Here is a 25569-nt window from a genome sequence, read left to right on the forward strand (position 1 = left end):
TATTATATATCGAAATTAGATATAGAAATTTGTTTGTTGATGATAGGTTCGAAATTCGATATATAGAAATTTGTTGATTAAAAATTTAGAAAAAGTAATAATGAATGAGAATTGAGGAAAATTAGAATAGAGTGATTATACGACGCCACATAGGATAGACTTTATTTTGCTTTTATATATATATAGATTATATTATTTATACATAATGAACTTAATTGATAATTATCACTAAAAACTGAAATTTTGAATTAATTAAGCCATTAGTAATTCAAATAAATATAAAAAATAATTATATATAGATTCTAATTGGATGAATATATTAAAACACAATATAAAATGAATAAAATGCATGATTGAGTATTTTTTTATCACAAAGACTAGAAATTCTCTAATCCTAGCATTTCGATGGAATAAAAATCAAACAAAATTAACTTAAATGATAAAAATAATCAAGGGTCTTATCCTAAAGTTCCAATTCATCAAGATAAAAGGAGATTAACCTTATTATAGACTAATCCTCCAAAGTTAACACCCCGTAACGAGACAACAAATAACCAAAGCATACACTAGCTTGCATGATATTAATGAACAAGGGCTGCATAAGCCAAAACTAGAGAGGAAATTACAGCTGAAAGAAGCGCCACCGGCGGCGAAACTCGGCCTTTATCCTTCCTCAACGCCATCCCTTCCATCAAAGGCAAATGCAGAACTACGCCATACAATGGTAGAAAAGCCTGCATCACCATCTCATTCATCATCTTCCCATTCTGCAAAACCTTCACAAATCCGACGACGAAGGAAGCAAGATTAAGCAAGTAAAGGGAGCACAATATGAGCATGAAGAGAGGTGGTGCTTGGAAGTCGTATTTCCCCATTTGATAGAGCTTCTCCACTTCATCGTCGGTCACTTTGTTTGTTGGGACAAAGCTAGCCTTGATCAATCCGACCTTCTCCAAACTCGCGTTCACGGCAGCAAAGAAGAAAGATGTCAATGATTTCATCATCCACACCCTCTGCTCCGTCCACCAAGTCTTGATCGAATCCCCCGACGCAAACACCTCCTGCGCGTGTTTCAGCTGCGACGACAAGAAAACGAAAACAAACACGGCGAAAAATGGGCTCGAAACCTGCAAGTTTTCAACCACAAACAACGAGTAAGCTCCTGGGAAGTGTTTGACAAAATAAGACGTTCGAGCTACATTCTTAGAGCTAGCGGTTTGCAAAAGTAGACCAATTTTTTTCGAGCTCACATAAATAGTTCAATTATTTTAAGTTCCAGCATCCATCGGAGTTTGAGAGGTTTTTTTAGGATAATAACTTAGACTAATTTAAAAATTAGAACAAAAAGTTTCGGACTTTGATGTGTGCGATTTAGTTGTCTAGATTCATGTTTATTATCGTGTGTTTTTATTTGATTTTTGCCCAAGTTCATTGGCATTTTGGCGCAGGAATTGCTTGAAGTGTGGAAGGAGACTCGTGGATGGAAGAAGTCGGTGAAAGTCGAGATTCGATGAAGATTAGCATTGATTTTGGAGGAATTTAGAGATTGGGCTTGAAGTTATTTATTTTAGATTTAATTTAGCCTAAAACTATTATTTTAATTTATTTTGATGCTTTATTTGTAAAAGGGCCGAAAGCCCGTGATAATTAGGGACAACTATTGTAGGGATTATTTCCCTAGCCTTTTACCCCACTTAGCCGCATTCTTATTTAGAGATAGGTTAGGTTATATATATTAGTTAGTTGATTATTTGGACAACACGTTTTTCTTTTTCTTTTTCTAGACTAAGAGTTAATTAGGTTTTTAACTTTTGCTTAGGTTTTAGTTTTAGCTTTGACTTTTATTAAGGAGAATTTTTGGCAGAGACGTGTTCCACCAATTCCAAGTGTGGTGTTTGGTTTGTTATTCAATTGCAATTTATTATTCTTGTTTTATGTTTGATTTTATTTATTTGATTGTTCTAGTTTTAATTACGAGTAGCTAAATCTTTAATTCGGCGAGAATAATGAAGTATTGATTTAATAACCTGTGAGACCTAATTGTTCATATAATTGATTCCTATTGATTTTGATTTGTTCCTTGTGTTTAAAGATAGTTCTGATTTAATTTAAGCCTGATCAACTTAGGTTTAATTGGATTACAGTCAATTAGCACCTCAAATCCGTAATTGTTGGAATATGGCTGATTAGTGATAAAGCTACCATGTTCGTAGTAGGAATAAATTGGTGGATGAATTATTACTAGCGTATCTAGGATAATTTATCTAAATTGGGTTCCTTTATCTTAATGCTATTAGAATATTAAATCTAGGTCTGGCGTCTCCAGCTAGGTTATATTTTAATAAGGGAAATAAGCAGGTCTGGCGTCTCCAGCTGTTTATCGATACAGTAAGTAGGAATTGGGATACGTTCGTTGCGTTTCACGGTATCCTATAACTGGTTGGTTGATAGGGATTAATTAATCATTGCGTCGATGATCAGATTCATTAAATTAATATGGATTTATTCGAGCCGAGTTACATTTTCTTTGATTTATTTCTAGTGTGATTTTCGTTGATTTATTTATTTTCTTAGTAAATTAATTTTTCTATCACTTTAAGGCGTGGTGGCTACACCAATTTTTAATTTTTAGATCTTTAGGAAATTGATTGCAATTACCCGTTCCCTGTGGTTCGACCCTGCTTACTACTGACTATATTAATTCTTAGCTATTGCAGGAATTATTTGGTGGGATACGACGTCCACCAAATTGGCGCCGTTGCCGGGGAACGATGTTAATTAATTTCTTTTTCATATTGATTCTATTTTATTTTATTTTTTTTCTGTTGTTTTTGAGCAAGATTAGAAAGAAAAAAAAAACTCCAGGTTAAGGAAAGGAAGCTGCAAGGTCTGTTGGATTCGGTGATTGCTCTGTCTGCCCGGACGGAACCTTTTTTCATGGCTGATCTCAGTGCCTCTACTGCGGAAGAGGATCTGTTTGCCCAAACGGATCCTGATTCAAAGGCAGAAACAGAAATCGAAGAGGATCCTGAAACTATTTTCATGACTGTGATTGATCCTTTGGTGGATGATGTTGTTGAGAATTTCAGGGAAGAAGAGCTCGATCAAGTTATTTTCAGTGTGCTGAATGATGAGGATGCCAAAACAGAGGAGAATGATGCTATTCGAGAGATTATCATGCAGCTGTACTCCACGGACGAAATTCCAATTCGGCACCTATCGAGCAGGATGCCCAAACCTACCAGCACAAAACCGACTATTGTGAAGCCATCGGAGCTAGGCTTGAAAGAGGTAGGGTTTGGATGTCATTTTGAAGATTCTGGAGAATTTGAGGTCAAATTGGACACTATGCTAAGTGTGGTGAAGTCAACTGCAATTCTGGAAATTGATGGAGGTTTTGACCTACTCCAAATTCCCGCCATCGTTTCCCTCTCAATTACATCTCCTCCAAAACCCACTCCAGCCATCTCCACTCGCATGTCTCCGCCTGCAACACCACTGCCGCCGCGACCCACTCCAGAACCGCAGCCGCAGCCACACACCTCCAGCCTCCATCTCCAACCTGTACCCGTCGTTGCTCTCCAATTCCACAATCCAACACCTCCCTGTTCCGGCCATCATATCTTTTCATCTGCATCTGGAAATCACCACCGCCAACCTCCATTAACGCCCTCCATCTCCACTCACATCTCTCCGCCTGAAATACCACTGACGCCGCGACCCCATCCAGAACCGCCGCCCTCCGCCCTCTACCGGCATCTCCACAAAGCAGCGAGCACGGTGATACCCTTCCATCTTGTTCGTTTTTGTTTCTTTGTTTTTTCCTTGTCTTGTTTAGTGTTTGTGTTTGTTGTTTTTTTTTTTTCTTTTTCTTGTGTGTTCTCCTTTTTTATACTTTTTCTTGTTTGCTTGAGGGCAAGCAACGTCTAAGTGTGAGGAGGGGGATGTGTCTTTGTTTTTATGTGTCTATATTTGAGTCGTTGTGTTGTCATGCATGTTAGTCAAGTGAGTGTTGGTTTGTTAGTTTTGTGTATGCATGCTGCCAAGTTGCACTTTGTGATGAAGTAGATGACTTGATGCTTTTGGAATTGAAGAATTGTGATTTTATGGATGAATCTTTATTAGATGAAAATTGGGATGACGAAGAAAGGCAACAAGTGAGTAAAAACCACACATAAGTGAGATTTGAGCTTAATAGCGTAGAGCACTCTCTACTATATTCCTTTTTTTAGTGCTTTGATGTCATGATATTAAGTGTGTCATATGTGACAAATGATAGAAGGCACTAGGGAAGCCCTTTTGGCCTGCGTTTCATTGCCTACCCATACATGAACCCCTAGTGAGCCATTTTTGAAGCCTTGACCATTTTTGTTCTTACTAGTCACTAAATAATTAGCCAAGGCATGTTTTGGACTCTCTCTTTGGCCCAGTGATGCATGTCTAATTTTGAACTTCATTCCATTAATTACTAGAGAAAGTTAAGATGTGGTTACATATGCCGTTTGCCCAAACTGCTGTTTGTGCTAGATGATAAGGGTCTGTGATCCGTTTGGCCAAACAGTGGCAGTGAATTCAGATTGGGTTTGGGAGACGATTTGTGGGGATATTTTGTAGATGATGATTGCATGTTGATTGAGGATATAAAAAAAGGGTGCTGCTGAAAAAGAAAAAAAAATAAAAAAAAAATGTTGCACCAGTTTGAGTTGAGCATGTAGTATCATTGTTATTGTTGGAGTTTTTCCCCTAAGTTTAGTTGCTTTCTTTATTTCTCTATGAACTTGAAATTGTGGATGATGGCTTGGATTAGATGTGCACACTTTGATCTTCATTGCTTGAGCCTAGGAACCCCTTTAGATCCTTCCAATCTTATGAATGGTCCCTAGCACCATTACGCCAAATGAACAAAGTCCTTTTTGAGTCACTATTTGACCGCGACATATCATGACTGAGTGGATCTTTTCTTGTATGTGTGAATGTCCTTAATTGCAATTTGAGCGAATGAGTGAAGTCGTGAGCTGTACTTGCTATTCCCTGATTTTGACTAATTTGATGATAGAGATGCGTACTTGAGATTCTAATTTTTCATTTTGAAGGTAGAGAGTTATTTATAAATTACTTGGTTCATCTTGGCAGTATAAGTTACAAGCTAGCTGTTGGCATTTACTTGGCTGTTGTGTTTTCGTGTCTCACTTCTTATCTTTCATTTTTCTTTTCCCTTTTCGCGTGTTTGTGTGTTGAGTCTGGGGGAAGGTCGTGTCTAGATAATTGTTTCTACTATTGAGTCTTTTCTTCACTTCATACTTGAGGGCAAGTATGATTCAAGTGTGAGGAGATTTGATGTGTGCGATTTAGTTGTCTAGATTCATGTTTATTATCGTGTGTTTTTATTTGATTTTTGCCCAAGTTCATTGGCATTTTGGCGCAGGAATTGCTTGAAGTGTGGAAGGAGGCTCGTGGATGGAAGAAGTCGGTGAAAGTCGAGATTTGATGAAGATTAGCATTGATTTTGGAGGAATTTAGAGATTGGGCTTGAAGTTATTTATTTTAGATTTAATTTAGCCTAAAACTATTATTTTAATTTATTTTGATGCTTTATTTGTAAAAGGGCCGAAAGCCCGTGATAATTAGGGACGACTATTGTAGGGATTATTTCCCTAGCCTTTTACCCCACTTAGCCGCATTCTTATTTAGAGATAGGTTAGGTTATATATATTAGTTAGTTGATTATTTGGACAACACGTTTTTCTTTTTCTTTTTCTAGACTAAGAGTTAATTAGGTTTTTAACTTTTGCTTAGGTTTTAGTTTTAGCTTTGACTTTTATTAAGGAGAATTTTTGGCAGAGACGTGTTCCACCAATTCCAAGTGTGGTGTTTGGTTTGTTATTCAATTGCAATTTATTATTCTTGTTTTATGTTTGATTTTATTTATTTGATTGTTCTAGTTTTAATTACGAGTAGCTAAATCTTTAATTCGGCGAGAATAATGAAGTATTGATTTAATAACCTGTGAGACCTAATTGTTCATATAATTGATTCCTATTGATTTTGATTTGTTCCTTGTGTTTAAAGATAGTTCTGATTTAATTTAAGCCTGATCAACTTAGGTTTAATTGGATTACAGTCAATTAGCACCTCCAATCCGTAATTGTTGGAATATGGCTGATTAGTGATAAAGCTACCATGTTCGTAGTAGGAATAAATTGGTGGATGAATTATTACTAGCGTATCTAGGATAATTTATCTAAATTGGGTTCCTTTATCTTAATGCTATTAGAATATTAAATCTAGGTTTGGCGTCTCCAGCTAGGTTATATTTTAATAAGGGAAATAAGCAGGTCTGGCGTCTCCAGCTGTTTATCGATACAGTAAGTAGGAATTGGGGTACGTCCGTTGCGTTTCACGGTATCCTATAACTGGTTGGTTGATAGGGATTAATTAATCATTGCGTCGATGATCAGAGTCATTAAATTATTATGGATTTATTCGAGCCGAGTTACATTTTCTTTGATTTATTTCTAGTGTGATTTTCGTTGATTTATTTATTTTCTTAGTAAATTAATTTTTCTATCACTTTAAGGCGTGGTGGCTACACCAATTTTTAATTTTTAGATCTTTAGGAAATTGATTGCAATTACCCGTTCCCTGTGGTTCGACCCTGCTTGTTACTATACTCATTTAATTCTTGGTGAGATTGCAGGAATTATTTGGTGGAAAACGACGTCCACCAGACTTGCAAAAGTAGGACATTAGTTAATAAGTAGTGCACCCGCAAGACAATTCTTGACCCCATTTTAATTTGTGTCCCACTTTTGCAAGTCTGAAAATTTAATTTTCTGCCTATTTTAGTTTCAAGTAAGCTCGAAACTATAAAAAATTGAGCTGAGAATTGTCTTGTGGATGCATTTAGTGTCTTACTTTCGCAAGTTCAAAATTTTTTATGGGGTAATTGCCCATAAATATATTACCTTTTTCCCATTTTTTGGAATTGCACATCACCTTTAAAATTCGCCTCATAATACATAGTCTTTCTCTTTTTTCTGGAATTTCACATGGCCAGCCAACCACCAAACGTAAAAATAACGTGGATGCCGGAAAATGCCACATATACACGTCGTAAAAAAAATTTAATTGATGTGGCAGCCATGTAGGAAATTACACTTTCTTTTTCCTATCAAATTCGAATTTCCAAATTTTAGAATTAAGACATATATTAACTTCCCAAATCCCCAATTTTCCCCCCAAATTCCCTGATTTTACAATTTTCCCCCATTTTAAAATTGCCCTAGCATCTGGGTTCGACATTTGAGCTCAACCAGATAATTTCCAAATCAGTCTAAGTTAATGCCCTAAAAAACCTCTAACTCCGTTCGTGGCCACATTTGAGCTCAACCAGATTATTTGCACTTCAGATGGACTTAAATGTGGCTCACGTATGCAGAATTGGATCAAAATGCCACCCACGAACACTGAAATTTAAAATAATTAACCTAATTCTACAAGTTCGAAAAAAATTGCCTCAGTACAAAAATTTTAACTCTCTGCGTACCTCAGGATAGAGAGGGACGCCGCGAACGAGACAGAGCTGAGGAACGAGGGCTAGAACGTACACGGGCAGGAAATAAACGGCGTAACATGCTACCTCTGCATAGATCATGCTTTGCAAAATCGACATTCTCAGTGCCCCGTAGAACATGGGAGAATATTTGGACAGAGCAACCTGAGCCAATCCAAGAAACCATCGCGTGTTTTGGATGAGAATTTCGCCTAGGCTTAAAGGAGATGATCCCAAAAAGCATGGCCTTGAAGGATCAAGATACACAGAAATCCAGCCCTCACAATGCAGAATGAATCCTGTGAAATAATCTTCCACCACAACGAAATATTTATATCCCATCTGCATCCATTTCGATTTTATTTAAATCAATCTTTGTTGCAGTTCATTAATGTAACATGATGAAGATGAATATTAGAATAGAACTTGCCTCTTTCCCCCATTGTGAGCCATTGTCATAGCTACATGAAGCTACCAATTGCACCTCTTGCTTGAATGCCTCATCGTTGAGCAATGCATTGCTTCGACTATTTAGTTTGTAATTTCTATAAATCGACTTGATGAACTCGTTGGATGAGCCGTAATACTTCTTGAGCTCGTTAAGATCAACATCTACATGGAAAGTAAAAGAAATGAGGTATAAAATCAATCGATATTTCTAGCCCGTTAGTGATTTTTGGGAGTCAGAGGATTTTTTAGGACAGTAACGTTACTGTCCTAAAAAACCCTCTGACTCCCAAAAATCACTAACGGGCTAGAAATATCGATTGATTTTAGACTGACTTGAAAATTTGGACAATTGGATTTGCAAAAGTATAGTAATATTGCACCCCTAAGACAATTCTCGATCCGTTTTAATTAGTGTCCTATTTTTAGAAGTTTGAAAATTTAGTTTTCGGCCCATTTTAGGTTGGAATTAATAAGCATGAAACTCTTAAAATGGGCTTATAATTTTTTGGCGAGTGCATACTTATGTCTTATTAATTAATGTTCTACGCTTTTGCAAGCCCATAAATTTTTGTCCAAGTTTCCAAATCAGTCTGTGTTACATAAAAAAAATATGATAAATAAATTAATGAGATTAAACAAGTTGCTCAATTTTCACACACAAAATGCAGTGATGGGCCAAATTTGTGACATTACTTGATTGAAGCTTCCGAGTTCCATAGAGTGCTTCTCTCTTTATATAAAACCCCGACCCCGACAAGACTGGCCCTCGAAGACCATCGAAGCCTTCCCATTTTGTCTGAAATGAATTCAAATCAAAATTATGCAAAACTATCCCTAATTGGAAACATGAAAAATGCAATAATATTTAATTTGTTCATACCCAAAAACACCTCATGGCACCATCGTAGATATCGGGGTTGCGTTTGATGTTGTGAAATCTTTGTGGGAACTGCACAAACGCAAGATTCTCGGAGAGTTTGGGGTCGAGATGGAAGCACATCGCTTGACGCGCCGACGTCGGATCGTTACAGTACATGTCGCAGTCCAACGACAAAATGTACGGCGAGTTGCTGATCATGCCCGATACTCGGAGTTGCATGCACACAATCCAATCATAATAAAAGTGGGACCCTTATTTCACACTCACACACCCTATCAATTGTTTTAGAACGTGTCATTCTCAAATGAGTACTCATTTGAAAGATGAAGGGATGGTTCAACATTGGCCACTACTTTCATCAAAATAGTTTATTGTATACTTTACGCGAAAATTCGATGAATTGATTCATCTTAAATTTCGAAGCAGGGCGGGTCAAAATTGAAACTTTCTGAAACATTTGGGATGTTTTAAAAATAAAAAGGTAGTTCAAGTTTTTGTTTTTTTTTTGAAAAAAAAAGGTTTATATACCATAAACTATACTTAACCTAAACAAAATTATGGGGTAAAAAATTGAATATTAAAAGATTTAGGGATGTTATGTGTGAATTTACAAGAACGTTGAGGGCTCCTGCTTTGAAATTGTGGGGATGAGATGGCCTTTTCTCGCGAGCAACGTAAACGACAAGCGGTATCTCTTCATCGCTGCTCCAATCCGTACCGTTGGAATTTGCATCGCTTATCACCTGTCATTAGCCGTTGAAATTTTTCTATCATAGTAAATATGTGAAAATGATGAAAAAATAAAAGATGAAAATATATATATTTTCTCTTTTTTTCAATCAAAGTAAACACACGCTTAGAGGTTTCAAATCTTGGTGACAAAAATTATGATTGATAGTGATGAACTGTAATAATGGTATACTGAAGGATTCAATACCTAGCTATATGGTTGATAGTGTATCATGTTGATTGCGTTCTATTATTAATTTCACTATTTTAATGTATCGTCAAAATTATAAATTAAATGAAAAAGTAATTATAAGCATTGATTAGATTAATAGATAATTATAATTAATGTTTGTAAAATTAGAATAAAGCACTAGAGATTATATTTGAACAAAAAACTATGAAAAATTCAAACGAGACGTCTTTCGTGCAGACATTTGCACCTTATATATGTCATAATTAAATAAGAATAGATGTTTCACCTTATATATATATATATATATATATATATATATATATATATTACGTGTGAAATAAAATATGTATTGAAGTGTAGACATTATATTTTTATTCTATGCTTTCCAATAATATGTTTCACCTTTTCAGAGAAAACAATGCACCAACTTAAGTTGAGTGAGTTTAATTGAAGTCGTAATCTTGCATGTCACACTCTAGTATATGTATATTAGTATGTAGACACGTTTGACTTATTAATTTGTTTCAATCGGTGTAAAGAAGATCCCATCAGCGTCTTCTACCTTATATAATTATCGTTTTAATATTTCTACAAAAAAAAAAAAAACCTCAATTTTCATTATTTTATCTTTTAGGGTATATATATATATATATAGGGAAGGGAGAGGTTCAAATAAGAACCACTAAATAAAATTAGAACGGAGAACCATTTTAAGCCATTCGATCATCAAGATCTACGGTGGATGCATCATCTTGTTGGATGAATGTAGATCCTGGGTTCGAATCCTGAAGGGAGCATTTTTTTTAAATTTTTTTAGTGCATTAATTTTAACAGCGAATGCATTAATTTTTACAGTGGATGCATTAGATTTTATGGTTCTCCCGTTCTCACAAATAATGTAGTTCTCTCTAGAACCACACCCTATATATATATATATATATATATATATATATATATATATGGAGAGGTTCAAGAAAGAACCATAAATAAAAAAAGACCGGAGAACCATTTTCAGCCATTCGATCATCAAGATCTACGGTGGATGCATCATCTTGTTGGATGAATGCAGATCCTGGGTTCGAATCCTGAAGGGAGCATTTTTTATTTTATTTTTTTAGTGCATTAATTTTAACAGCGAATGCATTAATTTTTACAGTGGATGCATTAGATTTGATGGTTCTCCCGTTCTCACAAATAATGTAGTTCTCTCTAGAACCACACCCTATATATATATATATATATATATATATATATATATATATATATATATATATTCTTTTTAAATAGGGTATTGATGTAATAATACTTTTTTATTTAAAATACGGAGTGAAACACTTAAAATTAATCGAATAGAGAATTCCAGATGAAAATCCCTATAATTCCAAAATTTTATGATGTGTCAGCTTCGTCTTAATTTATTTTGTATTTTGCTTATGGACTCACACGTTTGTATTATACTTGTGGACTCACGTGAAATCAGCAGTCCGTATATAAACTATTAAATTCTTCTTTTCTTTTTCCCATATTTTTTATAAAATAGAATTTTGATCATTTCATTTCTCTTTTGAGGGATAATATTATCAAATAAAAAATAAAGAGATAATATTATTCCTCCATTATAGTGAAAATGAGAAATGATGTAGTAAATAATGGAAAAAAAGAAGAATTTAAAAAATAAAATTTTATTTATTTCTTATTTTTTCATGATAAATTACGATAAAAATAGAAAGCATTATCTTCAAACCAATAGATTCACATGCATTCTAACGTAATGTTTCCCCTCAAAAAACAGTATCTCACTCTCACAAACATAAATAATTGCATGCCGGTAGATCTTTGTCGGTTAGCAAATTTTTTTACTCCGTATTAGATTTTTCTACAAAATTTATTTCAAACCACAAAACTATACACCACAAATTAAATAATTTTTTAATACCTCAATAATTGGTGCATGGTCCCTGCTGGCCCCAACGTCGACAGCTTCAGCAATAATCTTGCCCAACGAAATCTTGAAATCGTCATACGCTTTCTGCATCATACAAATTAAGCATAACCCCAGCCAAATATTGAAACATTATATCCGGACCAATATTTATTACTATAAAAATAATAATATTCTTATATATTTAATTTACACAAATAATGGGACGGTCCAAAATGAAATATAGGTCACTTGACTCACTTTAGTGAGACGAAGAGAGAGTATATATTCATTAAATTCATAATATGTCGCGCATACCAATTTAGCTACTAAAATTATATAATGCCAAATAATCAAATATATCTCAACTTTAAATACCGAAATAGATTTACATATATTATATATAGTCCTTAATTATCCAAAAAAGATGGCATGGGTTTTAAATAAAATTATGTAATTGTGTTTCGAGTGGAAATTGAATTTCACATTTTTTTGTAAATAGCGAGGGGTAAGAAAAACCACAATTGCAGAAACGTATCGACATATAATAAGGCCATAATTTTCAGGGACGGAAGGAGTATTTGGTGAGCACAGACAGTAGAGAGATATATATATATATTTATATTTTACTATTTTTGTGAAAGAAGACAAACCTCGATTGCCTTCTTCTCAACAAAGAAGTGATCACCATTACCACCATTCTCCTCTCTCAAGAAATAAGCCTGAGGGCACCTATTCTTCACCCCAAACTTCCTGCAAAACGGAATCCACAGCTTCGCGAAGCTCCGCGCCCGTCTAAGGGCGCGGAGCGTGACGGGGGAGCCGCCGTCGTCGGAGAGATAGAGATGGAGCTTGTGCGGAGGGTAGTCGAGCGCCATGGCCGATATCACGGTGTTCATCACACCCAAGCTCGGCTCCTTCGCGGGATCGGCGGTGCACACGAACACGTCGATGGCGGGCAGATTGTCGTCTCCGGGCAGCCTCTCCGGGTAGGCGTTTCGCGCGACCGGGTTCCAGAGCGAAGCCTGGCTGAGCAGCCACATGCATGAGAGAGTGAGCTCGGCGGCGAAGATGAGAAGGTGGGGAAGAATGGAGCTGCTGCTTTTGGCTATGGCGGTGATGGTTGTGATTCTGTAGTAAAATAGGGCAGCTAAAGCGCCGCCATGGATGAAGCCATGGAGTCTGTTTATTGCTCTGTTTCTTTTCTTCACTTGCCAATCATTCAGAGGAAGTGATTTCTCCATTTTTTTTAATTTTTTTTGTTCCTTTTTTTTTTCTTTGTGAGAGATAAGTGGCGCTCTAGTTCTATTTAAAGACTATAGTGTATATTTGTTAACTATAAAATATTAATATTATGACTGGTGAGAGTCTGTGTATTATTATTATTATTATATTTGGATGTTAAGTTTTTGTGTTGCATCATATTAATGCATGATTGATATGTATAGGGGATATTGTACTATTATATCATGTGACAGCAGGCGCACTAGTTGGTTGAGCGGATGATATCCTAATTTATAGTGTATTACTCATTCTTAATTTTTTTTATTTTATAAGTATTTATTATTAAAAAAATATGTATTTATATAATGAATTTTAGTTAATATTTATTATTAAAAATTAAATTTAATAAAAAAAATCATCCTAACTTTGAATTAATTAATCCAAATAATTCATTATTTATTTAAATGAATATAAAAATAATTATAAATATTCCTAGTTAGTTATCTTAAAGTTATATTGAAACATAGTATAAAATTAAAGAAAAAAATAATTGAAAAATATAAGAAATTGAGAGTGAAACACGATGACACACAGTAAATTATGGGACAAATAATTCCATTTGATTGAAGCGAGTATGAAATTGAACAAATAATTAACTCTGATTATAAAAATACAAAGTTGGAGAAAAAATATTAATTAAAAAAATTAATAATGGGACATATACGTTAAGCGATAATAGAGGATCTTGCGTGAATCATAATTAATTATGCATGAGAGCCCTATTGTTATATTCCCATTAATTAATAATCCGTTCACTAAAAATGAACTATTTTGCCCCGAAGCGGACACCAAGCGGTGCGACCTTCTATGTGTGAACAGTGAGGTCCCGGGTTCAAACCTCACTGCTCCCCCTCCCCAACTCCCCCAAGTCAAAAAAAAATAGTGAAGTATTTTTGGTGGATACAAATTTTAAAAAAAAAAATAGTTAATAGATATATGTTAAATGGAAATAAGTGAATGTGGTTGTGGTTGAATTGAGTGTGGGGTCATATAAAAATAAGGGTTTATAATTAAAAGGAGAAAATATGGTCATGCCCTCAAAAGAAAAGTGATACACTTTTTATGGACGTCTAATTGGGAAATTGTTGTAAACACATGGTGAACGGAGGTAGTAACTTATAAGTTACTTTAAAGGATTTGATAAAATAAACCTCTAAATATCTTATAAATTGTACAAATAAGCTCTAACTATTTATAAGATCCCTATAATATATATACTCCCTCCGTCTACAATTTAAAGCTCTACTTGCTTTTAATTTTTTGTCCACAAATTAAAGCCTTATTCTGCTTTTTGTACTTTTTTACTCTTATTCTTTTTCTATATTTACTGCTCTTTGCCACTAATGGACCCACCTTAAAACACCTTTATCATTTTTATATTCTATATTTACTACACTTTATCACTAGTGGACTCAATCACAACACTTTTTTGACTTTAGTCAACTATCTTTATCACTTTAGTCAACTACCCTTATATTTCATCCACATCACATTTTTTAACTTTCTTACTCTTCGTGCCCACACTAAAGTGGGGCTTTAAATTGTGGACGGAGGGAGTAAGTTTCTCTATTCCAATTTATTTCTTCATAATTTATCTTCATTAATCATTATACAAAAATTGTCCAATTATAATTTATTATTTCCATCATATATATCATTTCAAGCTCATTTCTCTTAGTTTTCTCTTTATACTAAAAATGATTTTTCTCTCTCTAGCTTGTAATTAAACTTACTTATTATTTAAATATTTTGATAATTTATAAACTCTTGACAACTTATATCTTATATAAACTCTTTAAAAGAAGCTTAGCAAACAGTAATAAACACGAGTAACTTAATTATTACACTTCCGCACTTTATGTTCAGTTGTTTGTACAACTGATAAGCTAGTTAAAAGTTGTCAGTAGATTAGTTATCTGATCTCACACTTAATAAGACTAATTATCTTGATAAAGTCAGCTCACTCATTCTGTGTTGATATGAGTCACTTAGGAAGTGATTGGTATGATGGAATGGAATGAGGGTGGAATGGAATGGAGGTAGGAATGGAATGAAGGGAGGAAAGGAATGACAAACCTTGGTGATTCCTTTGCTTGGTATGCACAAGGAATACAAAATGAATGGAATTGTAATTCCTTGTTTGATTCCATTCCTATGATTGGTATCTAAAAATAAATTTTAGGAATGGAATGGAATTATTTTGTTTTGCTAAATTAACATTTACATCATAATTTATCAAATTAGCATTATTTTGCATCTCTCTTCCACCTCTATTTTGTGTTATATTTGTAGGGACAATCCAAAATATGCACTGGGGTAAAATCGAAAAGAAAAAAAAAAGAATATTAATCAATTTAAAAAAAAAAACTGACTTATTTTCCATGCATATTACTACTACACAGAAACATGCACCCGAAAAAAAAATTAAATTTTTCTTGCCACCCACCCCCCACCCTACCCCCTATCTTTTTTTTTTTTTTTTAATTTTTCTCGTCACCCCCACCCACCCCCAACCCCCGTCCCCCAAATTTTTGTTTATTTTACTCACCACCCCCACACCTCCCCCCCCTCAATTTATTTTTTTATTTTCTAAAAAAAATCTCGCCACCCCCACCCACCTCCCACTAACCCCCCTCCCCCTCCCCTCGTACCTCCCAATTTTTTAGGGTAAATTTGGTTTAGAACATTAATAAATTTTCAAATTTTGGTTTTTCCCACAAACTTTCATTCTTGTTTCAAAATACATAATAAATCACTTTTTTTGAAATTTTCCATAGTGTGATTTTTCGGCGAATTTTTTAAATGACGTGGCGCCGAACTTGAATGATGTGGCATATTTAAGGGTTAAGTACCACTTTCCCCCTCAATGTTGACATCCCTGTCACCTTTAACACCCTAACGTCAGGGTTGACGTTGTTTACCTACCTCAACGTTTCAAAACTAAAGCAAAATGCCTCCACGTTTTAAAGGCCGCCCCAAGCGCTGGTCTAATGGGATCAATCACCGTTAAAACGCAGGGGGCAATTCGATTGTCATGTCACATAATTTTCATGTAATTACATTGTATTGCCACGTTATTTAAATTTTTTATCGAAATATGTCATCGTGGGAAATTCCAAAAAAAATGATTTATCATGAATTTTGAAACAAGAATGAAAGATTGTGGGAATAACTAAAATTTAGAAATTTATTATGATTTTATACCAAATTTCCTAAGAATTGGATCTTCTTGAGTTGCAATAGCAATGGGGCATGTATCTTTGTCGCATTTCTGCATCATGAAGGATGGGTGGGGTGGGGGTGGCGAGTAAAATAAATAAATAAAAAATTGGGGGTGGGGGTGGGGGGAGAAAAATTTTAAAAAAATAAAATAAAATTTTTGGGGGTGGGGTGTGGCGAGAAAAACTAAAAAAAAGGTTAAATTTTTTTTTGGGTGGGTTGGGAGGGGTGGCGAGAAAAAAAAAAATGAAATGTTGGGGGTGGGGGGGGGGTGGGGTGGGGAGAAAAAAAAATTGGAGGGGAGGGTGGGGTGGGTGGGGTGTGGTGGTGGCGAGAAAAAAAAAATAAAAAAAAAATTTGGGGGTGGGGGGTGGGGGGTGGGGTGGCGAGAAAAATAAAATAAAAATAAAAAAATATTTTTTTTGGGGGGGGGGGAGAGGGAGCTGGGGTGGGGTTGGGGATGAGGGAGCAAAATATATAAGAGTAATTTTGTCAAAATCTATATTTAGGTGAAATTAGAAATGGAATGGAATGGGTAATACCATGTTGGAGGGAAGGAATGATGATTCCTATATGTAAATGAATGGTGATTCCCTTAAGAATGGTGATTCCTAAAATAAAACTATACCAAGCATATGAATGGAATGGAGGTAGGAATCACCATTCCATTCCCACCTCCATTCCACCATACCAATCACCTCCTTAAAATTAGCTGATAACTCTTAGCTAATCAATATCGGTTAAATTGAACAAATAAAGTAAAAATTTATAACTAATGTATTTATCTCCACATGCCAATATTTACTCGATCGTTCGAGACCTATAATGCACGGATTCGCCGAAAAACTATACATTGCAGTATCTGATACGTACATGGAGCGGGTGCGGGTACGATTCGCGTGGGATTCGCACGGGATTCGCCACCTGGCGAATCCCCCCCCCCAAAAAAAAGGATTCACGAATCGGGTAGGCCATCCTCGCGAATCCGACTGTGGCGAGGGAGGTGGCGATGGCGGCGTTCCGGCTGAGTCGCGGCTGTCGTTCCGAAGAGATATAGGGGAAGGAGGCGATGTTTCCAGTGGATCTCGCCGGAAATTTTGAGGGGAAGAGGCGGCTGCGTTTTCAGAGTGGAGGGGTCGTGAGGGGGGCGCGGCTGCCGACGATTCTCGCTGGAAAGAGGGTGGCGGCATGGTCAATTTCGAGAGAGAGAGAGGGCGGCGGGTTGTGAGGAAAGAGAGAAAGAAAAGAGAGAGAGGGCGGCGGATTCGTGAAGATGAAGAGTAAAAGTTTTGACTTTTAAATTTTAATTGATTTGATTTTAAATGGGCCTAAATATAGCCTTTTAATTAGATTTTATTTTATTTTAAATGGGTTCCTTTCTTCTAATATAGCCTTTCAAATTTTAGGGAACTACAACTGATTTTATTTTAAATGGGTTCTTTTAATATAGCCTTTTAGATTTTATTCTAATTTTTAAATTTGATAGATTACATATAATATATATAAATATATATGTATTTGATTGATTATATATAATAAAATATATAAATATAATAGACGTATCCTTCACGAATCTCATCCTATAATTTTTGAAAATCCGTATCCCCGCATTCAAACCGTATCGCTCCCGCACCCGCACCCGCCCCCCGCACTTGTGCAACATAGTTCGAGACTAACATATAGCAAAGGACCAAAATCATACACACAGTCTTCCAACGCTTAACGTGATTTGAAATTTGAATAACTAGTTTTTCTAATTTAATACTAAAAGTATATATATAAAATAATTTCTTCGATTTAATTTCGTTGAAGTGTCAAATGTGAATTTCTCGACCCCCAGTAAACTATAATTATGAGTTGTTGTAAGGAGATATTTGTATCACTAGCAAATTATTTTGGCAGACGATAATTCTGGCTAGGTTTACACATTATTCAAATTTAGATAAGAAACGTGTGTAAATTTGATTCTAATTATGGAAGAACTCTTCATATTCATTTCTTCTTTCTTCACTTTTCTGCATTCAAATTAAATTTTGACTACTATGCTTTCCGTGTAATATATGCAAAAATTATTACTTCCCTAGATCGTCTCTCAAATAACTTTTTAAGAGAAAGGAGCGCAAATTTTAAGACGAATTTATTGAGTGTATTGAAAGTGATGAAAAAATATTATAATTAATTTTGAAAATGATGAAAATGTGTTATAATTAGGATTGAGAGTGGTGAAAATTAAAGATAAAAAGTAGTAATATAGTAAATGAGATATTATTAGTGATGTGGCAGTCTTCTACAAAAGAAAGAAAAATTATTTGAAGCACGATCCAAAAAAGAAAATTAGAAAATTATTTAGAAGACGGAAATAATATATTTTTAAAATTTTAAATTATTGCTGAATACACATAAATTTATGATTCAATAAGAGCTTGATCAATATTTGGTTCGGCTCAAATTAGTTATGCCTCTAGCTTTGCTGTATTGATAATTAACTGCAACATAGATATTTGGTTACTTTATTTTATGAAGGAACAAATAAATTTAAAAATTATATTAAGAAGCTCGAATTTAATACATTTATGCATGCATTACCACTAAATTAATTAACACATGCACATAGGTTTTCTAAAAAAAAAAAACACATGCATTTCGATGCTCCTAATCAGTTGTTGTTTAAATAAATAAAAAACACATGCAAATAGGTATATTATAGCCACTTAACTTAAGCCATATAACGAAAAATAAATAAGTTAGTGTTCGTCAGAGGGTCATTTAAAAGGTTCGTTAATTTTTTTTATTTATTTATAATTTATATGAAAAAACTTGAGCTCTATATATAACTTTTAAAATTTATATTGGAGTTAATTAATTAAGTTCTTTAATTAAATTCAATCTCGATGCACCCTAATTAATTGGTGTTTACAGTTCAGACATATTTTATACTCCATCTGTCTCACAAAAACATGAATAATTGGGAGTGACACGGTTGTTAAGAAATGTTAGTTGAGAGTTATTCTAAATGAAAATGGGTCTCACTTTATAAAGTGTTGTGAAAGTAATTAATGAGTTAATTGAGGAAAACTAATAGCAGGTCATGATGGTTTTTTTGTGAATACGTATGAAAACGAGGGATAATTAAAAATAAGGAGAAAGTGTACAAAAATAGAAATGCTCATATTTTTGTGAGACACCTTAAAATGACAAATTGTTCATGATTTGTGAGACGGATGGGGTATTAGTAAGTACAGTGAATTAGTTGGAGATGGAGAAATTCATATTTGATACTTCAAACCAAATTAAATTAAAGAAATTATTTTATATATATATTCTTTTAATATTATAGTATTTTATAGTGAACAAATATGTACACTACTGTCTTTAAATAGAGCTAGAGCACCACTTATCTCTCACGAACAAAAAAAAATGGAGAAATCACTTCCTCTCAACGATTGGCAAGTGAAGAAAAGAAACAGAGCAATAAACAGACTCCATGGCTTCATCCATGGCGGCGCTTTAGCTGCCCTATTTTACTACAGAATCACAACCATCACCGCCATAGCCAAAAGCAGCAGCCCCATTCTTCCCCACCTTCTCATCTTCGCCGCCGAGCTCACTCTCTCATGCATGTGGCTGCTCACCCAGGCTTCGCTGTGGAACCCGGTCGCGCGAAACGCCTACCCGGAGAGGCTGCCCGGAGACGATAATCTGCCCGCCATCGACGTGTTCGTGTGCACCGCCGATCCCGTGAAGGAGCCGAGCTTGGGTGTGATGAACACCGTGATATCGGCCATGGCGCTCGACTACCCGCCGCACAAGCTCCATCTCTATCTCTCCGACGACGGGGGCTCCCCCGTCACGCTCCGCGCCCTTAGACGGGCGCGGAGCTTTGCGAAGCGGTGGATTCCGTTTTGCAGGAAGTTTGGGGTGAAGAATAGATGCCCTCAGGCTTATTTCTTGAGAGAGGAGATTGGTGGCAATGGTGATCATGACTTCTTTGTTGAGAAGAAGGCAATTGAGGTTTGTCTTTTTTGCTTACTTACGTTTCACAAAATAATACTCCATGCATCCGTCCCATCGAAAGCGGTGCGTATTTTTTTTTAGCCGTCCCAACGAAAGTGGTGTATTACAAATAATGTGGCCCCACACAGTTATACACACTTTTACACTACAATCTTATTCTCCTTAAATCTCGTGCCGAAAAGAAGCACACCGCTTTAGTTGACACGGAGGCAGTAGTACTTTATTGGTACTTAAATATTGAATGAGATCCGTTTAAGAGGTCTTGGGTTCAATCCCGCCCAAAGACTCTCATTTTTCAGAGGTCTCGTCTATGTGCAATGACTTATATTTAATTGCATAATATGTACCTCTTGTAATTCTCTCTCGATCCTCTCTCAAAATACAATCATCCCTCACTCACAATTATTCCAATTACTCAACAATCATCTCTCGATCTCTTCTCGATCCTCTCTCGATCTCAAACATTTTTTCAGTTAATTTTTCTTCATTCAAAATTTCCTATCGATCTACCTTAATTTGACACTTTTTTAAATCAATTTTTTTTCTTAAGCGGATTAATTCTGCATCAATTTTTTAATTCTACAATGGAACAATTGGTTTCCTGTGTCAAATTTCCAATGATCTTAATGTATCGAAAAATATATATGGGGATGTCATAGTCTATAGATTGGGTAATATTATTTGGTCAAAGTCAACCGCTTATAATTAAGGATAAAATTGGAAAGATAGTGATAGTTTGGAGTATATATATGAATATTTGTTGTTTGTCATTTATTTTTATTAGCTAAATGGTATATGTGACACATTATGATGATTTGGGGTTATTTCAATATTTTCTATGGTGCAGAAAGCATATGATGATTTCAAGATTTCCTTAGACAAGATTGTTGCTGAAGCAGACGTTGGGGCCAGCAGGGACCATTCACCAATTGTCGAGGTATTCGTAATTTATTTATGTATTAAATAGTTTTGTCATTACCAATAGTTGAAAATATACTCTAATTTTAATTTATCATTAAATAATAAATACAGATATATTAAGAAGCTTATTTGTATACCTTCCCCTTCATTTTCAATAAATTTTCTTAATTCTTATATAAATTCATTTGTAAAATTTTAATTGAAAAAGACTAATTTTAAGAAAATATGAGAAAATATTTTATTTTTCTCATTGTTTATTACTAGTATTTACTAGACATGAAAGGATTAGAAAATATTTCACACTTATTATTCAACATTGAAGAGGAAATGAGTGAATATATATATATATATATATATCTTCTCTTTCATTTTCCATCAAAATAATAATCAACGGCTAATGACAGGTGATCAGCGATGCAAATTCCAACGGTACGGATTCGAGCAACGATGAAGAGATGCCGCTTGTCGTTTACGTTGCTCGCGAAAAACGGCCGTCTCACCCCCACAATTTCAAAGCAGGAGCCCTCAACGTTCTTGTAAATTCACACATAACATCCCTAAATCTTTAATTTTCAATTTTTTAACCCGTAGTTTTTTTTTTTTTGGGTCAAATACTTTCTGCGTCTCATAAGAATATGCACAATTCATTTTTGAACATGTCCCCACCACCAACTCCTTATTTTTTAATAATTTTTATGCGTGCAGCTCCGAGTATCGGGCATGATCAGCAACTCGCCGTACATCTTGACGCTGGACTGCGACATGTACTGCAACGATCCGACGTCGGCGCGTCAAGCGATGTGCTTCAATCTCGACCCTAAACTCTCTCAGAATCTTGCATTCGTGCAGTTCCCACAAAGATTTCACAACATCAGACGCAACCCTGATATCTACGATGGTGCCTTGAGATTCCTTTGGGTAAGTAATTAACTAACAATATTAATACATTTATCATGTTACAACTATGGATAATTTTGCATTATTTTGATTAATTTGCATTGATTTCAGACAAAATGGGAAGGCTTCGATGGTCTTCGAGGGCCAGTCTTGTCGGGGACGGGGTTTTATATAAAGAGAGAAGCACTCTACGGAACTCGGAAGCTTCAATCAAGTAATGTCACAATCCTCGTAATAAATTAATTAATTTAGTGAAAGTGTTGATTCAAACTTCATATAATACATATATATATAGTTATGCATGTCTCGTAAATTGATTTAATGATAATTTTAATGTTATACTATTAAAAAATTCGGATTTTACACGTGGCGTTTCCACTCGTATATAAATTTAATGACGTAGAAATTTGAGATATTACACATCATTAAAACGACATCGTTTTTATGGCGTTCATATGTCAATTTTCCACACTATTAACTTTATACAATTAGCAAATGACAAGACATTTTTTTTTTGCCAGAAATCACGAACAGGCTAAAATTATCATTAAATTAATTAATAAGGCTGGTATAATACTCCCTTCTTCTCAAAACAGTTTACCTTTTTTTTTTTCTTGACGTGGCCCCACCAATAACACCTTATTTTGTATCCTCACGTTCAATACTTATTTACAAATTTACCAATACTTCCATTATTATTTCTCCACTCCACTCAGAAAAGTGTACCACTTTATGCAATCATAACATAAATACTTAACTAACATTTATTAAAATTCTTGCCGAACAAACTAAGCACACTCTTCCGAAACGAATAGAGTATATTAATTGAATTTCATGTTAAAATTGTCACTTGGTCAATTTTTATGAGACTAAACAAGTGTACTTTACCCTGTTGGAACCATAATTTATTTTGTATATTGATTGATTTTACACCTTTTTTCTTTTACTTTTCTTGTAGACGTTGATCTCAACGAGCTCAAGAAGTATTACGGTTTGTCCAACGAGTTCATCAACTCGATTTATAGAAATCACAAACCAAATAGTCGAAGCAATGCATTGCTCAACGATGAGGCATTCAAGAAAGAGGTGAAATTGGTAGCTTCTTGCAGCTACGACAATGGCTCACAATGGGGGAAAGAGGCAAGTTCTATTCCAATATTCATTTCCATCATGTTACATTAATGAACTGCAACAAGATTGATTTATCTATATAAAATCGAAATGGATGCAGGTGGGATATAGATATTTCGCAGTAGTGGAAGATTATTTCACAGGTTTCAATCTGCATTGTGAAGGCTGGATTTCAGTGTATGTTGATCCCTCAAGGCCATGCTTCTTGGGCACATCTCCTCTAAGCCTAGGCGAAATTCTTGTGCAAAGCGCACGATGGTATCTTGGATTGGCTCAAATTGCTCTGTCCAAATACTCTCCCATAATCTACGGGGCACTGAGAATGTCGATTTTGCAAAGCATGGTCTATGCAGAGATAGCATTTTACGCCGTTTACTTCCTTCCCGTTTACGTTTTAGCCCTCATTCCTCCGCTCTGTCTCCTTCGCGGCGTCCCTCTCTATCCCGAGGTACGCAGAGAGTTTAGAAGGTTTTAAAATTCTATATCTGGACGATTTTGCAAAATTAGGCTAATTATTTTAAATTAATTTAGGCGTTTGTGGGTCACATTTAGAGCCAATTCGGTATCCGTACGTGAGCCATATTTGGCTCATCTGAAGTGCAAAATAACCCGATTGAGACCAAATATTGCCCACGGACGGAGTTACAGTGTTTTTTTAAGACATTATTTAGACTCATTTGGAAACTATGATAAAAAAAAATTGAGCTTGCAAAAGTAAATGCACCCACATTACAATTTTCGGCATATTTTAAAAGTTTGGAGCTTACTCAAAACTAAAATGGACCGAAAACTAAATTTTTGAGCTGGCAAAAGTAGGACACTAATTAAAATGGACCGAGAACTATCCTGCGGGGTGTATTACTTACTAACTAATGTCCTATACTCTTGTAAGCCCGGATTTTTTTTTTTCAAATTTTTTAAAATTAGTCTATGTTTTGGAATTTAAAATAATTAATCTATTTCCGCACGATGGAAGTAGGACACTAATTAAAATGGGTCAAAATTTTTTGTTCTAATTTTTCAAATTAGTCTATTGTCCTAAAAAAATCCATTAAATTCTCGCAGACGCTGGAATTTAAAATAATTGTTCTATTTCTGCACGATGGAAAAAAAATTGGTCTATTTTTGCAAACTGCTCAAAGAATGTGGCTCTAGTAGCTTATTTTTGTCAAACACTTCCCAGGAGCTTACTCGTTGCTTGTGGTTGCAGGTTTCGAGTCCATTCTTCGCGGTGTTTGTGTTTGTTTTCTTGTCGTCGCAGCTCAAACACGCGCAAGAGGTGTTGGCGTCGGGGGATTCGATCAAGACTTGGTGGGCGGAGCAGAGGGTGTGGATGATGAAGTCATTGACATCTTACCTCTTTGCTTCCGTGAACGCGAGTTTGGAGAAGATGGGATTGAACAAGGCTAGCTTTGTCCCAACAAACAAAGTGACTGACGATGAAGCAGAGAAGCTCTATCAAATGGGGAAATACGACTTCCAAGCACCACCTCTCTTCATGCTCATACTGTGCACACTTTACTTGCTTAATCTTGCTTCCTTCGTCGTCGGATTTGTGAAGATTTTGCAGAATGGGAAGATGATGAATGCGATGGTGATGCAGGCTTTTCTACCATTGTATGGCGTAGTTCTGCATTTGCCTTTGATGGAAGGGATGGTGTTGAGGAAGGATAAAGGCCGAGTTTCGCCGTCGGTGTCGCTTCTTTCAGCTGTAATTTCCTCTTTAGCTTTGGCTTATGCAGCGATTGCTCATTAATATCTTGCTAGCTAGTGTATGCTTTTGGTTATTTGTTGTCTCATTAGTGAATAATGATATTCATAGTAAACTATGGAAATCTTGTTGGAACAAACTGAGAAGTGAGAATTGTATCTTTTTTTCAGAATTCTTAATATTATGATTTAGAATGAAACAATAATTATGAATTCGTTTTGAAAAATGATGAATTTTAAGAAAATTGAACCCTAAATTATAAATTCATTCCACAAAAACAGAGCTGAAAATATATGATTAATGAGGTTTTCAATTTACTCCCTCCGTTTTTTATTAAGTGTCATCATCTGTCAACGTACAAGTAAAATAATAAATGTATATTTGTAATCTTATTAATTATCATGATAAATGCATATGTACAACTAATTAATACTCCCTCCATCTTTAAATAAGTGTCATATGTCACAAAACTACACGAACCAAGAAAAATATAATCTTAATTACATGTATACCCTTTTCATATTTCTAATTTTAAGATGAAGAAGTGGGTAAGAAATAAAGACAATACATTTAATTCTAATATTAATAATAATATATAATAATAAAACTCTACAATATATATGACAGTTATTTTAAGATGGAGGGAGTATATTCTAACAAATACTAA

The 25569-nt window shown here is 35.0% G+C and overlaps 3 protein-coding genes across 3 annotated transcripts in view; 1 reads left to right on the top strand and 2 right to left on the bottom strand.

Moving 5' to 3' along the window:
• LOC130991275 (uncharacterized) overlaps window positions 1-17435 on the bottom strand; it is a 57257-nt gene extending 39822 nt beyond the window's left edge. The window contains exon 1 of the mRNA XM_057915382.1: window positions 17049-17435. Within this exon, the coding sequence (XP_057771365.1) occupies window positions 17049-17418 (370 nt within the window). The 5' untranslated portion in view covers window positions 17419-17435. The remainder of the gene's footprint in view (window positions 1-17048) is intronic.
• LOC130991274 (cellulose synthase-like protein G2) lies at window positions 412-13142 on the bottom strand. The gene is made up of 8 exons (XM_057915381.1): window positions 12379-13142; window positions 11741-11833; window positions 9494-9625; window positions 8883-9095; window positions 8696-8798; window positions 7983-8164; window positions 7547-7894; window positions 412-1127 (listed from the first exon to the last, which is right to left on the bottom strand). Exons 1-8 carry the CDS (start codon window positions 12967-12969, stop codon window positions 582-584), a joined length of 2208 nt encoding a protein of 735 aa, XP_057771364.1. The 5' UTR covers window positions 12970-13142; the 3' UTR covers window positions 412-581.
• Window positions 17436-19601: 2166 nt separating the features above from the next.
• On the top strand, window positions 19602-25041 carry LOC130991278 (cellulose synthase-like protein E6). The gene is made up of 8 exons (XM_057915384.1): window positions 19602-20239; window positions 21090-21179; window positions 21568-21699; window positions 21869-22081; window positions 22172-22274; window positions 23019-23200; window positions 23292-23639; window positions 24402-25041. The coding sequence occupies exons 1-8, from the start codon at window positions 19646-19648 to the stop codon at window positions 24945-24947; spliced, it is 2208 nt and encodes a 735-aa protein (XP_057771367.1). The 5' UTR covers window positions 19602-19645; the 3' UTR covers window positions 24948-25041.
• Window positions 25042-25569: the final 528 nt, after the last annotated feature.

The sequence above is a fragment of the Salvia miltiorrhiza genome, chromosome 7 (assembly GCF_028751815.1).
Source record: "Salvia miltiorrhiza cultivar Shanhuang (shh) chromosome 7, IMPLAD_Smil_shh, whole genome shotgun sequence".
NCBI classification, from domain to species: domain Eukaryota; kingdom Viridiplantae; phylum Streptophyta; class Magnoliopsida; order Lamiales; family Lamiaceae; genus Salvia; species Salvia miltiorrhiza.